Here is a 14,381-nt window from a genome sequence, read left to right as displayed (position 1 = left end):
CCTAGTCCTCATGCAGGTGGCTGCTACCACCACCTGGGCTGTCCTGAGGAGGGGCACAGGGCATCCTATTATCCCTGGGTTCCCAGCTCTCAGTACAGTGATGTAGCATATTTTTTGGAAGGAAAGTGGGTGTCACTCAGGGTCGCCTCTCCCACCTCTCCTTCCCCAAGCTCCTGCCAGCTGTTTTGACCCCAGTTTACCCCAAACCTAGAACTCCACATCTCACTGGGAAATCCTAAAGGAATGCAAGCACTCAAGAATACAATGTCACATCATGAAAGGTATAATCAGGGACACAGAGGAGGGCCTATGTCACACCCCCACAAAATCCCTCATGAACTCACAGTCCAGTTGTCATGCCTTATGCTCCCCAGCCAGGCCTGCAATGTAGCCTCTCCCCTCTCTGCTCTCCTGTAGCCCGGACTGGCTCCTCCAACTGCTAGCTTCCCCCTGGGAATTTCAAGGCCCCTCTCATTATTCAGAAAGATACCACCTCTTCCATAGCTCTTACCATCCAGCGTCCTAGCTGACCTCAAGCCAATACTCTGCATAACTCAGCATGTCCAAGATGTCTTCTTATCCCAAGAGGAGCTAGACTGTAAAACAGGACAATTGTGGAAGCAAGGCCTTGGAATATCAAACTCTCTGTGTTGGGGATTTGGGCCTGGAGGGCTCCAGCCTGGAAGGTCTGTTCAGCCCAGCAATTAAGGGGGATGAAAGGTACTAGATGGATGAGGTTGGAGGCAGGGAGAGGCCCCCCACCCAAATCCACGAATCTGGACTCCCAGGCCGACACCTTCATCATCGAGGCTGCCGACCTGGGCGTCATCTACAAGATCAAGCTCCGCCACGACAACACCAAGTGGTGCGCAGACTGGTACGTGGAGAAGGTGGAGATCTGGAACGACACCAACGAGGATGAGTTCCTGTTCCTGTGTGGACGCTGGCTGTCCCTGAAGAAGGAGGACGGGCGGCTGGAGAGGCTCTTTTATGAGAAGGTGCGTGAAAGGCAGGTGGGGCATCTGGGGTGATTCCGCGGAAAACAAGGTGCCAGAGGCGTAATGGGCCCAGGTTGTGCTCCTCCTCACAGGAGTACACCGGGGACCGGAGCAGCAACTGCAGCAGCCCCGCTGACTTCTGGGAGATCACCCTGAGCTCCAAGATGGCTGACATCGACATCGCCACAGTGACGGGGCCCATGGCTGACTATGTTCAGGAGGGCCCAGGTAAGCCAAGCAGAGAGCTCGTCAAAGTGGTGGCAGACACGTGGAACTGTGTTTAAACTATTCCTGGACAAGCCGTGTATTAACCTCCCCGTCATTTCACTTACATGTAACATTTTGTAGTTTACACACAGGTTCCTCACATGCTATTTCCATCCCCACAACAGCTCTGTGAAGTGAGAGATATTGACCAAAAACACACATAGACTGCAAATTATTTCTCTAGTGAAAATGAGCTTATTTGGGATCAGCAGAGAGTTGCAACTTGGAGTCTACAACCAGGTCAAACTACATGCAAGTCCCCACAGAGCAAGGGAGGGAGAACTCTTTCATAGAGGAGAAAAGGAAGTTGGGAAGGCTGGAGTAAACCAAGAGTCCACAGCTTCTCATTGGCTGAGTTGTTGCCAGGATAGAAGAGGAGTTTTTCCTGGGCTCTGTCTGTTGTCGCAGAGCATGAGAGCTCCCCCTTCTGGTTTCCTGACTATTTAATTAAAGTTTCTAGCAATGGCAACCCACTCTAGTACTCTTGCCTGGAAAATCCCATGGATGGAGGAGCCTGGTAGGCTGCAGTCCATGGGGTCAAGAAGAGTCAGACACAACTGAGCAACTCCACTTTCACTTTTCACTTTCATGCTTTGGAGAAGGAAATGGCACCCCCCTCCAGTGTTCTTGCCTGGAGAATCCCAGGGACGGGGGAGCCTGGTGGGCTGCCGTCTCTGGGGTCACACAGAGTTGGACATGACTTAGCAGAAGTTTTTTGTTTGTTTGTGTGTTGTTTTTTTTCTCCTCTTGATGGAGTTCTTTTTATGAAAGCATCACTGATGAGTCAGGTTTTCACTTCTCAGCAGCTTTTTTGTCCCTCAGTGTCTGGAAGGACATTTCCTGGGTATAGCGTCCCATGTTGGAGAGAAAGTGTACAGATTGGAAACCTAATAAGATCGCATTTGAGTAACAAGGAAGGAGGGAGAAATCTCAGGCATTCTTTTAATCCAAAGTCCATGTTACCAAAATAATAGACTCTGGAGTTTACCTGAAGCTTTATATCTCCATCAGAGGTTTGGAAACACACTTCTGACAGACCTGATCTGGATATCTTGGGAAAGCTGTTTCATCAGTTGTTGTATACTTCAGTTCCAGGAAATATTTACTTTCATGTGACTGGATGAAGTACATGTCCAATCAGGATTTAATTGCCTTCTTTGTCATATGAATCCAAGAGTCTATTCCTTGGAGTTTGGTAGCACAAGTGTTGGTTAACAGTACTTCCCAGGAGCTTTTCCAGCAAGATTGAAGATAGTCTTTTCCAATAAACAAAATATCCAGGTCACAAGGCATAATGCTTAAGATCTTTGTCTTCAAAGAGCATACCATGAAAAGATTGCTCTACAAATAACATGATTATTTTCAATAGAAATTGTATTAGAGTATCTCTCCTTTTATCAGTTGTGGATCAGGAAAAGCAGAAGCCAAGTACATTGGGTGTACTGTGGCCATCTTAAAGGGTGTGTGTTGGTGAGTTCCAGAAGGAGTGGGTCTAAGATTTAGAAGAATCAATGGCAGTGCTTTTTGCTAAGGTATTTGGAGGGTTTCTACAGAAATTGCCATTGAATCTTAATAATGCTGTTAGTGCATTTGACTAAACCAGAGGATTGAGGGTGGTTAGCACAATTAAAGTATATTAAAACCAGCCAAATAGTGCAGACTTGTCAAAGTACCTGGGCTTCCCTGGTGGCTCAAATGGTAAAGGAAGCTGCCTGCAGTGCAGGATACCTGGGTTTGATTCCCAGGTTGGGAATATCCCCTGGAGAAGGGAATGACTACCCATTCCAGTATTCTTGCCTAAAGAATTCGATGGACAGAGGAACATGGTTAGACCATAGTCCATGGGGTTGCAAAGAGTCAGAAACAGCTGAGCGACTTAGCATGCACACACATCACAGTACCTGACTAGTGAAATTAGTTCTTCAATCACTATGACGTTTGAGAGGAGTTTCTCAAGTAGGTATAATCTTTTCCAAAAGGGCTTTGTCCACAGAAGAGGCAATAGTCTGTCTCTAGGGAAGGCTTCCATTCAGTGTGAAAACATACAGACCATGACTGAAAGATATTTATCTCCATGAGATGTAGGAAGTTGTATTAAACCCATTTGCCAGACCTCAAATGGTCCATTAGTAAGTTTACAATGTCCAGAAGCAATGCAAGCAGATTTTCCTGAATCGTGTTTCAGAGAAGTGGAAGAGTGAGGTAAGCACTTTTGTGGCCTTGTTAATGTTTCCTCACTAGTATTGATTCATGGATGCTATCATTTCTCCAGTAGACCAATGGTTTGATGCAGGTACAGTGGTAAGGAATGGGGACTTTACTCTCTGGTAAGACTGGGTTGTTGTTTGGTCCAAACCAAATAGCTTTCTCCTTTTTATCAAACCAAGAACTGTTGAATTTCCAATCTTGTTTTTCTGTTTTCTGAGGCCAACTGTTGGGCTTTTCTAGCTAGTTTTACTAAGTTATCATTCGGGGGAAATATCCCTTTGAACTGTTATAGAAGTTCGACTGCTATCAGTTCCTTTAAGGTCAGTATTCCTTGCAGAAATGTCAGCAAGGTGATTTCCCTTAGCTTCCAGCGAGTCAAGTTTAGAATGCCTCTGAATCTTATTAATAGTTAAAACTGCAAGTGAAAACATTGCATCCAATAATTCCTGAACATAGGGGCCATTTAAAATTTTATTTCCACTGGAAGTAAAGGAGCCATGCTGTTTCCACAACATTCCAGAATCATGAGTTATTCCAAAAGCGTATCTACCATCAGTATAAATACTGGCAGTTTTGTCTTTGGCTGAAGTATGAGTCTGTGTAGTACTGGAAACCTCTTGAGATCACTCATGAGTAACCATGTGTACCATAGGGCTAAAGTAACATCATCAAAGGAGTTGCAGTAGCACACCCAGCAAAATATTTCTCATTGTCACCTTTTGCATAGGAACCATCAGTGAACCATGAGAAGTCAACATTACCCGAAAGAGTTTCCTGAAGAACATCAGGAGAGTCAAGAGGTGACCTGTCAGCATTAATCAGTAGAGAGGGACTTCATCATGGAGAGGAGAAGAGTAGCCTGGTTAAGGATATTACAATGTAAATGAGTTACGTCAAGAGCAGTTAACAAAAGGACTTCATGGGAAATGAGACAGCTGACTGAGAAATGTTGAGTGTGATGAGAATTCAGGAGGCTTCTACTGCATGAGGCACAAAAATGGTTCAAGATCTCATAAGGATTTTTTTGGTAGCCCTTACCCAAAAGGCAGTAGCTTCTATGGCAAAGGGGGTATCCCATTGGCGCAGGCTCCAGTTGCTGGCTGTCATACCCCGTGGGCCAGTGGTTCTCCCTGTGTTTTAGGGCATGTACCCCAAGGCACACACAAACCTTTTCCTTTTCATATGCAGAAAGGGAAAAGAAAATCTGACCGTTGAGATGCCCAAGGGCAAGTGGATTCATCAAACTCTGCTTTAAGGCCTTAAAAGCTATGTCATCTGCTTCTTCCCATAATATTGCTGCTGCTGCTAAGTGGCTTCAGTCATGTCCAACTCTGTGCAACCCCATAGACAGCAGCCCACCAGGCTCCCCTGTCCTTGGGCTTCTCCAGGCAAGAACACTGGAGTGGGTTGCTGTTTCCTTCTCCATCCCATAATATTAGGTCAATGTTATTATTGTTTAGTAAAACAAACATAGGTTTGACCGTAAGAGAAATTTGTAATTCAATTTTCGCAATAACAAAGTAGCTCTAGAAAACCTAGCAGTCAGCACTTAATTTGGGGTTTGGGGAAATTTAGGACACTGTGAAGTCTGTCTGGAACTAGGTATAACTCTTGTTCTGATATCAGATGTCTTACATGTGAAAACTAGGGACTGAGGCAAACTGCAACTTTTCTTTGGCAATCTTATGTCCCTTCAAGGTTAAAAGCTTTAGCGAGTGGATACTGTCTTCTTAAAAGGAAGCTTGAGAAGGAGAGCAAGGAAACAAATCCTCCACATAGTGCACCAAAGTAGATCCCTAGGGAAATTTTTATCATCCAGATCAGGCTTCAGGATTTGTGAGAAATAAAAAGGACTCCTAGTAAAACCCTGAAGCGTTACTGTAAGGGTGAATTTTTTTTCTTCCAGAGTGAATGCATAAAGGTACTGACTGGAGAAGGAAATGGCAACCCACTCCAGTGTTCTTGCCTGGAGAATCCCAGGGACAGCGGAGCCTGGTGGGCTGCCGTCTATGGGGTCGCACAGAGTCGGACATGGCTGAAGCGACTTAGCAGCGGCAGCAGCTTCTTCTACTGGAGTGCTAATTGAATGCACTATGTAAATAAGCTACAGTAAAGAATTTGCTCCAGTGGGGATGGATAGTAGTAGCATTTGAGGGTTAGGAACAATAGGGTGTTGAAGGATTACGTTGTTTTTGTTGCTTGAGGTTCAGGAGAAACCTCTCTACCTTTGACTCTTACATTGTCTGATGGCAAAATGGGAGAGTTACAGGAGCCAGTACAAGAGATAATGAAACCTTGAGCCTTGTAATCTTTTGTTATTGACTTTGTGCCTGGAAGGGTTCTTCATTTACAGGACATTGATTAACTCTGAGAAGAGATTTTGAGAGTCTGTTTGAATCTTGGTTGGAGGTGCACTGTGAATTTTTCCAGTATCAGTTAAGGATTTTGCCTTTAAGGAGGGTGGTAGCTGATTCAACTGAGACAAAGAATCAGTTTCCAGAACCATGTCTAGTACTGTCAGACACAGAGCAAATAAAAGAAATCGTTTAACTCATCTGGTGGGCTGCTTTGATGACTACTGTCAAGTCCTAGAATTATTTCTTCTTTGGAGGAGAAAGAAATTCCAACGTGATACTTCTGAAAGAAGTCTTGGCCTAATCAATGGATAGGGACAAGGGCACTAAGAAGAAAAAGACATGTATCTCTCAAAGGGCCTAAACAAAAGGAAATAGGTTCAGAGACAGGAACCTCTTGAGGTTTGTTAGCAATCTCCACTATCTGAACTGATTAATACTGTGGGGCAGAGGCTGTTCTAGTACTGAGGTTGAGCCTTGGGAGTGTGGCTCTGGTGACATTTAGAACTAGAAGAGATTCATTCCCAAACCGGGGGAATGTTTCTGCAAGCCCATTAAGTGGGAGGATTGGGACAAGCCCCTGTATTTTCAGTGAGCCCTGCCCTAGAGAATTGGGAGGACACTGGAGAGGCTATTTGGGCTTCCCTGGTGGCGCAGATGGTAAAGACTCTGCCTGCAGTGCAGGAGACCTGGGTTCAATCTTGGGTTGAGAGGATCCCGTGAAGAATGAAATGGCAACCCACTCAAGTATTCTTGCCTGGAGAATTCTATGGACAGAGAAGTCTGGAGGGCTACAGTTCATAGGGTTGAAAAGAGTCAGACATGGTTGAGTGACTATCACTTGGAGAGGTTATTTGGAGGGCTGACAGTGTCTAAAGCACTTAAAATGTGTAGCAATTTCTTTTCCAGTGTCTTGGCTCTTTGCACTAACAGCAGAAACTAGAGGGTTTAGGTTTTGTTTAGGGGCCTTCAATTACTGGAGATGAAGAATAAGAATTTTGGCCATCTTTCTTTTAGATGACTCATCTAGAGTACAAGAGAGGTGGTGTGCCAGGTTAAATAACCTGGAGTAGACCTAGTGTCCCATTCCATCCTGGCCTTTTTTTTCTGGAAGGAAACGGTCCCTGTTAACAATTAATAAACATAAAATTAAAAGTTACCCAGGGGGATTAAATCATCTGAAATCAATTGTAATAGTTATGAGCAGGTTTATTAGATTTTTGTGTGCAAGCCTGAATTTTGTTTCAATCAACAGACTTTGGAAAAGCCTTAGGAATTGCCCAGTGAAGTCACCAAGTGATTGCCTGAGGCTGATCATATACAAGCGTACCTCGTTTTGACTTTATTTTTTTCTTTGCACTTCACTTTATTGTGCTTCTGGGCTTCCCTGGTGGCTTAGATGGTTAAAAAAATCTATCTGCCAGGTTCAAACCCTGAGTTGGGAAGATCCCTTGAAAAAGGGTATGGCAACCCACTCCAGTATTCTTGCCTGGACAATTCCATGGACAGAGGAACCTGGTGAGCTACAGTCCATGGGATCGCAAAGAATCAGCCACATCTGAGCAAATAATACACTTATAGTGCTTCACAGATTTTTCTTTTTTAACAAATTGAAGGTTTGTGGTAACCCTGCATGGGGCAAGTCTATCAGTGCCATTTTTCCAACAGTATTTGCTCACTTCCTGTCTTTGTGTCACATTTTGGTAATTATTGCATTATTTCAAGCTTCCCCTTTTTTGCTATATATTTACTTATAAAACTTGACTCTCATACATGATTTGATATCATGGCTTTCTAAAAATTTTATTGCAGTATAGTTACCTTACAATGTTGTGTTAACTTCTACTGCGTAGCAAAAAGTATACATATCTCCCCTCTCTTTTGGACTGCCCTCCCATTTAGGACACTACAGTGCTTTAAGTAGAGTTCCCTATCTCTGCAGTACGTTCCCATCAGTTGTCTACTTTATACATAGTATCAATAGTGGATATGTGTCAATCCCAATCTCCCAATTCATCCCATCCCACCCTTTCCCCCTTGGGAAAGATTCCTTTCAAAATATCACTACTAATTGACCAGGCACCTGGTCACCCAAGAGATCTGATAGAGATGTACAATGAGATGAATGTTTTCATACCTGCTAACGCAATATTCATTCTGCGTCCCATGGATCAGGGAGTAATTTTGACTGTCAAATCTTATTCTTTAGCAAATACGATTCATAAAGTTATAGCTCCTATAGTGATTCCTCTAATGAACCTGGGAAACGTAAAATGGAAACCTCTAGAATGCACCATTCTAGATGCCACTAAAAGTGTTCGTGGTTCATGGGAAGAGGTTCAAATTATGAGCATTAAGAGGAGCTTGAAAGAAGTTGACTCCAGCCCTCATGGATGACTTTGAGGGGTTCAAGACTTCAGTAGTGGAAGTTACTGCAGATATGCTGGAAAGAGCAAGAGAACTAGGCATAAAGTGGAGCCTGAAGACGGGGCTGAATTGCTGCCATCTCATGATAAGACTTTAACAAACAAGAAGTTGCTTATATGGATGAGTAAACAAAGTGGTTTTTTGAAAAAGAATCTTCTCCTGGTGAAGATACTGTGAAGATTGTTGCAATGACAACAAAAGATTTAGAATATTATTTAAACTTAGTGGATAAAGCAGTGACAGGGTCTGAGAAGATTGACTCCAATTTTGAAAGAAGTTCTAGGGGTAAAATGTTATCAAAGAGCATTATACACTACAGAGAAATTGTTCATGAAAGGAAGAGTCAGTTGATATAGCAAACTTCATTGTTGTCTTATTTTAAGAAATTGCCACAGCCACCCCAGGCTGGAGCAACAACTGCCTTGGTTAGTCAGCAGTCATCAACACAGAAGCAAGATCAGCCACTGGGGGAAAAAATATGACTCACTGAAGGCTGAGATGGTGGTTAGCACTTTTTAGCAATAAAGTATGTTTAAATTAAGGCATGTGCATTTTTTAGATAAAATGCTATTGCACACTGTTGTCGTTCAATCACCAAGTCGTGTCCAACTCTTTGCGACGCCATGGACTGCAGCACGCCAGGCTTCCCTGTCCCTCACCATCTCCTGGAGTTTGCCCAAGTTCATGTCCATTGAATTGGTGATGCCATCCAACCATCTCATCCTCCATCGCCCTCTTTCCCTTCTGCCTTCAATCTTTCCCAGCATCGGAGTCTTTTCCAATGACTCAGCTGTTTGCATCAGGTGGCATATCCACTGGGGAGCCAAAAAATTTATGTGACTCACTTTATTGCAATATTTGCCTTATTGCCATGGTCCAAGACTGAACCTGCAATATCTTCAAGGTATTTCTATAGTGAGATAGCAGGATGGACTCCCAGTTGTGATTCTAGACATCTTTTAGGATTTTCCCAATTAATAGTTTGCATTCAGTGCTGGGCCTGGCCTTTACCACCAAGCATATGAACTAGCTGACATGTTAGAGAAGCCAGGTTGATAAGTTTGAATGGCTATATTAAATCCCTCCTCAGATCTGTAAGGATCTTTGGTTGCTTTGGGAAAATCTTTGACTTTGGCTCACAGTTCAACTTTAGTCCAGGGAATATAAGAAATTAAGGATTTAAGAGGGAGGAGATCAAGAAGATAGAGTAGAAGATGAAGCTCACCTCCCACTATGAACATGTCAAAAATACATCTACATGTGGAACCGCTCTCACTGAAAACAAGCTGGAGAGTGGAAGAGAGAAAGAGCCACGTGGAGTCAGGTAGGAAGGGAAGAGAAGTGATCGGGTTGGGACTGGTGCCCTTAGGAAGGAACATAGAAGAGTCGGGGATTACATAGGCTAGGAGATCCTCCCTGGGGAGTGAGCAGTTGGGACCACATATTGGGCACCCCTGCCCTGGGTCTGATACTGAGGAGATGACTCCCCCTAACTGATTTGAAAATCTGTGGGACTTACAGGAGGGCTGTAAGAAACCTAGATTCCACACATAGGCATGCTTACTCCTGGGATCAAATAGGAAGAAGCAGACTGAAACTGCCCAGGACCCCTGGCCCACTTCCCACACTGATTGCCCACTCCACCACTCAGCTCCAGCATAGCTCCGCTAGGGTGAAGTCTGTTACAGCTGAGGAGAGTGTGCGATTGTGGGGAACAGAGACCGCTGGGACCTGGAATTCATCTGAATGGGGTGAGCATGGCCATTTCTGGCACTTGCAGAGATGATGCATCAAAAGTGCACTGAAGCTCTAATTGATATACCAGGACCGCCTCAGTGCATGCCCCTGGCCACACCAGGGGCCCACTCTGACCTCTCTCGCTGCAACACTACTCCCTTCTAGGATGAAAGTGATGTGGAAGTACACACACTTAGAAGAAATAGAACTGATTTGAACTTGACCCTCAGGACTTCTGCCTTAGCATGCTAGACCTCTGGGAGAGCAAACTCCAGGAGACGGTGAAGGACAGGGAAGCCTGGTGTGCTGCAGTCCAAGGGGCTGAAAAGAGTTGGAGATGACTGAGCAATGAACAACAGCAGCCCTGGACCTGACCCCAACCCTAGTAGGGCAGTGTTGGCCACTGAGCACTGCAGAAGCCCTGGCTCACACCTGGCTCTGGCTCCAGCCTCTCCATCTCCAGCCCCACTTCCCACCCCGGTGAGAGTTGCCAGCACATCCGAGGGGAAGACATGACCTGTGCTGACTCCAGATCCAGCTGTCTTGCCAAAGCCACTGGGCACACACAGATTGATAGGATTGCTCCCACACAAGGTAACTCTTTCAAGACTGGGACAAGAAACTGTTTTTTACCTAATTTGATAGAGAAGTTAAGCAGAATGAGAAGGCAGAGGAATTTGTTTCAAATGAAAGAACAAGACAAAAGAGCCTGAAAAATGACAAATAAAACAGAGATAAATAATTTACCAGATAGAGTTCAAAGCATTAATTATAAAAATGCTAACTGGACCAGGGAAGAGCAAAGACAACCACAGTGAGAATTTTAACAAGGAACTAGCAAATATAAAAAGGAAACATCAGAGCTGAAGAATACAATAACTGAAGTGAAAAACACACAAGAAGGAATTAACAGCAGGTGAAGTGGTACCAAAAAAGATGTCATTTTCATCATAGGCGACTGGAGTGCAAAAGTAGGAATTCAAGAGATACTTGGAGTAACGGGCAAGTGTGGCCTTGAAGTACAAAATGAAGCAGGGCAAACGCTAACAGAGTTTGGCCAAGAGAACCTCCTCTTCCAACAACACAAGAGATGACTCTACACATGGACATCACCAGATGGTCAGTACTGAAATCAGATTGATGATATTCTTTGCAGCCGAAGATGGAGAAGTTCTATATAGTCAGCAGAAACAAGACCAGGAGGTGACTGTGGTTCAGATCATGAACTCCTTATTGCAAAATTCAGACTGAAATTGAAGAAGGTAGGGAAAACCACTAGACCATTCATGTATGATCTAAATAAAATCCCTTACGATTATACAGTGAAAGTGACAGATTCAAAGGATTAGCTCTGATAGACAGAGTGCCTGAAGAACTATGGACGGAGGTTCATCTCATTGTATAGGAGGCTGTGATCAAGACCATCCCCAAGAAAAAGACATGCAAAAGGCAAAATGGTTGTTGGAGGAAGCCTTACAAATAGCTGAGGAAAGAAGAGAAACTAAAGGCAAAGGAGGAAAGGAAAGATATACCCATTTGAATGCAGAGTTCCAAAGAATAGCGAGGTGAGATAAGAAAACCTTCCTAAGTGATCAGTGCAAAGAAATAGAGGCAAATAATAGAATGGGAAGGATTACAGATCTCTTCAAGAAAATTAGAGATACCAAGGGAATATTTCATGTAAAGATGGGCACAATAAGGACAGAAATGGTATCAACCTAACAGAAGCAGAAGATATTAAGAAAAGGTAGCAAGAATACAGAGAAGAGCTATACAATAAAGATCTTAAAGACCCAGATAACCATGATGGTGTGATCACTCACCTAGAGCCAGACATCCTGGAATGCGAAGTCAAGTGGGCCTTAGGAAGCATCACTACAAACAAAGCTAGTGGAGGTGATGAAATTCTAGTTGAGCTATTTCAAGTCCTAAAAGATGATGCTGTGAAAGTGCTGTACTCCATATGCCAGCAAATTTGGAAAACTCAGCAGTGGCCACAGGACTGGAAAAGGTCAGTTTTCATTCCAATCCCAAAGAAAGGCAATGCCAAAGAATGTTCAAGCTACCGCACATTTGCATTCATCCCACACGCTAGCAAAGTAATGCTCAAAATTCCCCAATTCAATAGTAAGTGAACCGAGAACTTCCAGATGTTCAAGTTGGATTTAGAAAAGGCCAAGGAACCAGAGATCAAATTGCCAAAATCAGTTGGATCATTGAAAAAGCAAGAGAGTTCCAGAAAAACATCTACTTCTGCTTTATTAAATATGCCAAAGCCTTTGACTGTGTGGATCACAACAAATTGTGGAAAATTCTTCAAGAGATGGGAATACCAGACCACCTTACCTGCGTCCTGAGAAATCCGTATGCAGGTCAAGAAGCAACAGTTAGAACCGGATGTGGAAAAACGGACTAGTTCCAAACTGGGAAAGGTGTACGTCAAGGCTGTATATTGTCACCCTGCTTATTTAACTTCTATGCAGAGCACATCAGACACAACTGAGCAACCGAACTAAACTGAATTAAGCACTTTGATCAACTGTGGACAGGCCAGTGGGGTTCTTTTTGTAAAGATGAAATACAGCCATGGGCAGAAAACAATGCGGATAATTCCAGCCAGGAAGGACTAGTCTGGAAAATTTTCAAAGGGCTACAGGTTGCATAACCAAACATCCACTTCATCAGGGCAATGTCTCCCAAGCTATTTAGGAAGGTCAGCTGGGAGAAGGTTATTGTTTGTTTGTTTTAAATTTATTTATTTATTTTAATTGGAGGCTAATTACTTTATAATACTGTGGTGGTTTTCACCATACATCAACATGAATCAGCCATGGGTGTACAGATGTCCCCCAATCCTGAATCCTCCGCCCACCTCCCTCCCCACCCTCTGCGTTGTCCCATGAAGCTTTGAGTGCCCTGCTTCATGCATCAAACCTGCACTGATCATCTATTTTACATATGGTAATTAGGAGAAGGTTTTCCAACCTGTTTCAGTTTGTAACTACAAGTAACAAACATGGAGCATTTCTTTTCTTACTCATAAAAGTTCAAAGAGAAACATAGGACTGATACAGCAGCTCCAGCAAATTCAGGGTCCTAGGCTCTTTCAACCTGACCAAACTAGCAGTCCTCCAGGTGGCTTCCATCGTAAAAGTTGCCCATGGTTCCAAGATGAACTGGAGCTGGAGCTCCAAATATCACATCCACATTCAAAGCAGAATGATTAGAAGGGTAAGGAGCAAAAAGGTGTTCCTCCCAGTTGAGTAAGACCCTTTAAAAGAAAATTTCCCAACATCTTATATATCATGACCACCCCTAGCTGTAAGGAGAATGGACACTGGCTGGGCAACTAGAGCTCTAAGCATATTTCCTGAGCAGGTTTTTATGCTGTTTAAAACCTGCTTTGGAAATGAATGCCTTCTAGAACTTTCATTTATTATGTTACACATATAAATACCGTTTTATTTTTCTTCCCTAAATTCCTGCTTTTCATGAGAACTTGCTTTTGCCAACCTCATTTTTACGTCCATAGTGTGCTCCTCAGGCGTCTACCCTGTACTTGGGTAGCAGTTATAGCTCTCGCCCCACTTCACATGCGAGTGCTGGGTGCAGCTAAGCTAATTGGTCAGTGGGGCTTTCAGATGTCACAGTGATCTCTCTTTGATCTTCATTTGGGAGTTACCAACTCCCTCACTCCGTGGAGGGTGCATGCTAAGTTGTTTTAGCCATGTCTGACTCCTTGCGACGCTGTGGACTATAGTGTGCCAGGCTCCTCTGTCCATGGAATTCTGCAGGCAACAATACTGGAGTGGACTGCCATGCCCTCCTCTGAGGGATCTTGCCTACCCAGGGATCAAACCCACATCTCTTAAGCCTCCTGCATTGACAGGTGCGTTCTTTACCATTCACGCCACACGGGAAGCCCCCTTGGAGGGTAGACACTCCCCACAGATAGCTCATCAGTCTGAAAAGCTCTGTTATACTTTGTCTCAGAGGCAGGGAGCTGAGATCAGTGCTTCCAGAGGTCATTTCCAAGTCTCCAAGCCCACCCTGGTCCCCCCTGGTCTGTGACGAGGCTGGGCTCCCACAATCTCTTGCAGTTATTCCCTACTACGTGTCTGTCAGCACGGGGAAGCACAGGGACGCAGCCACCGACAGTCGGGCCTACGTCATCCTCATCGGGCAGGAGGACGAGCGCAGTAACCGCATCTGGCTGGACTATCCCCGGGGGAAGAAGGGCTTCAGCTGCGGCTCCGTGGAGGAGTTCTATGTTGCTGGCTTGGATGTGGGCGTCATCAAGAAAATAGAGGTGCTGGGCTCTAGGGCCTCAGGGTGGTGACCCCCAGGGAAGGAAGGAGCTGACCTATACATGGGTGGGAGGCTGAGTGGG

General features: G+C 44.3%; 1 protein-coding gene across 2 annotated transcripts in view; it reads left to right on the top strand.

Annotated features, from left to right (window-relative positions):
• The window catches only part of LOXHD1 (lipoxygenase homology PLAT domains 1), a 197,850-nt gene that overhangs the window by 137,865 nt on the left and 45,604 nt on the right, over positions 1-14,381 (top strand). For both annotated transcript variants that reach the window (XM_027960888.3, XM_042239257.2), the window contains exons 30-32: positions 789-998; positions 1,091-1,226; positions 14,092-14,300. In XM_027960888.3, coding sequence (XP_027816689.2) covers positions 789-998; positions 1,091-1,226; positions 14,092-14,300 — 555 coding nt within the window. The remainder of the gene's footprint in view (positions 1-788; positions 999-1,090; positions 1,227-14,091; positions 14,301-14,381) is intronic.

The sequence above is a fragment of the Ovis aries genome, chromosome 23 (genome assembly GCF_016772045.2).
Source record: "Ovis aries strain OAR_USU_Benz2616 breed Rambouillet chromosome 23, ARS-UI_Ramb_v3.0, whole genome shotgun sequence".
NCBI lineage: Eukaryota > Metazoa > Chordata > Mammalia > Artiodactyla > Bovidae > Ovis > Ovis aries.
This window is presented reverse-complemented; position numbering and strand designations above follow the sequence as displayed.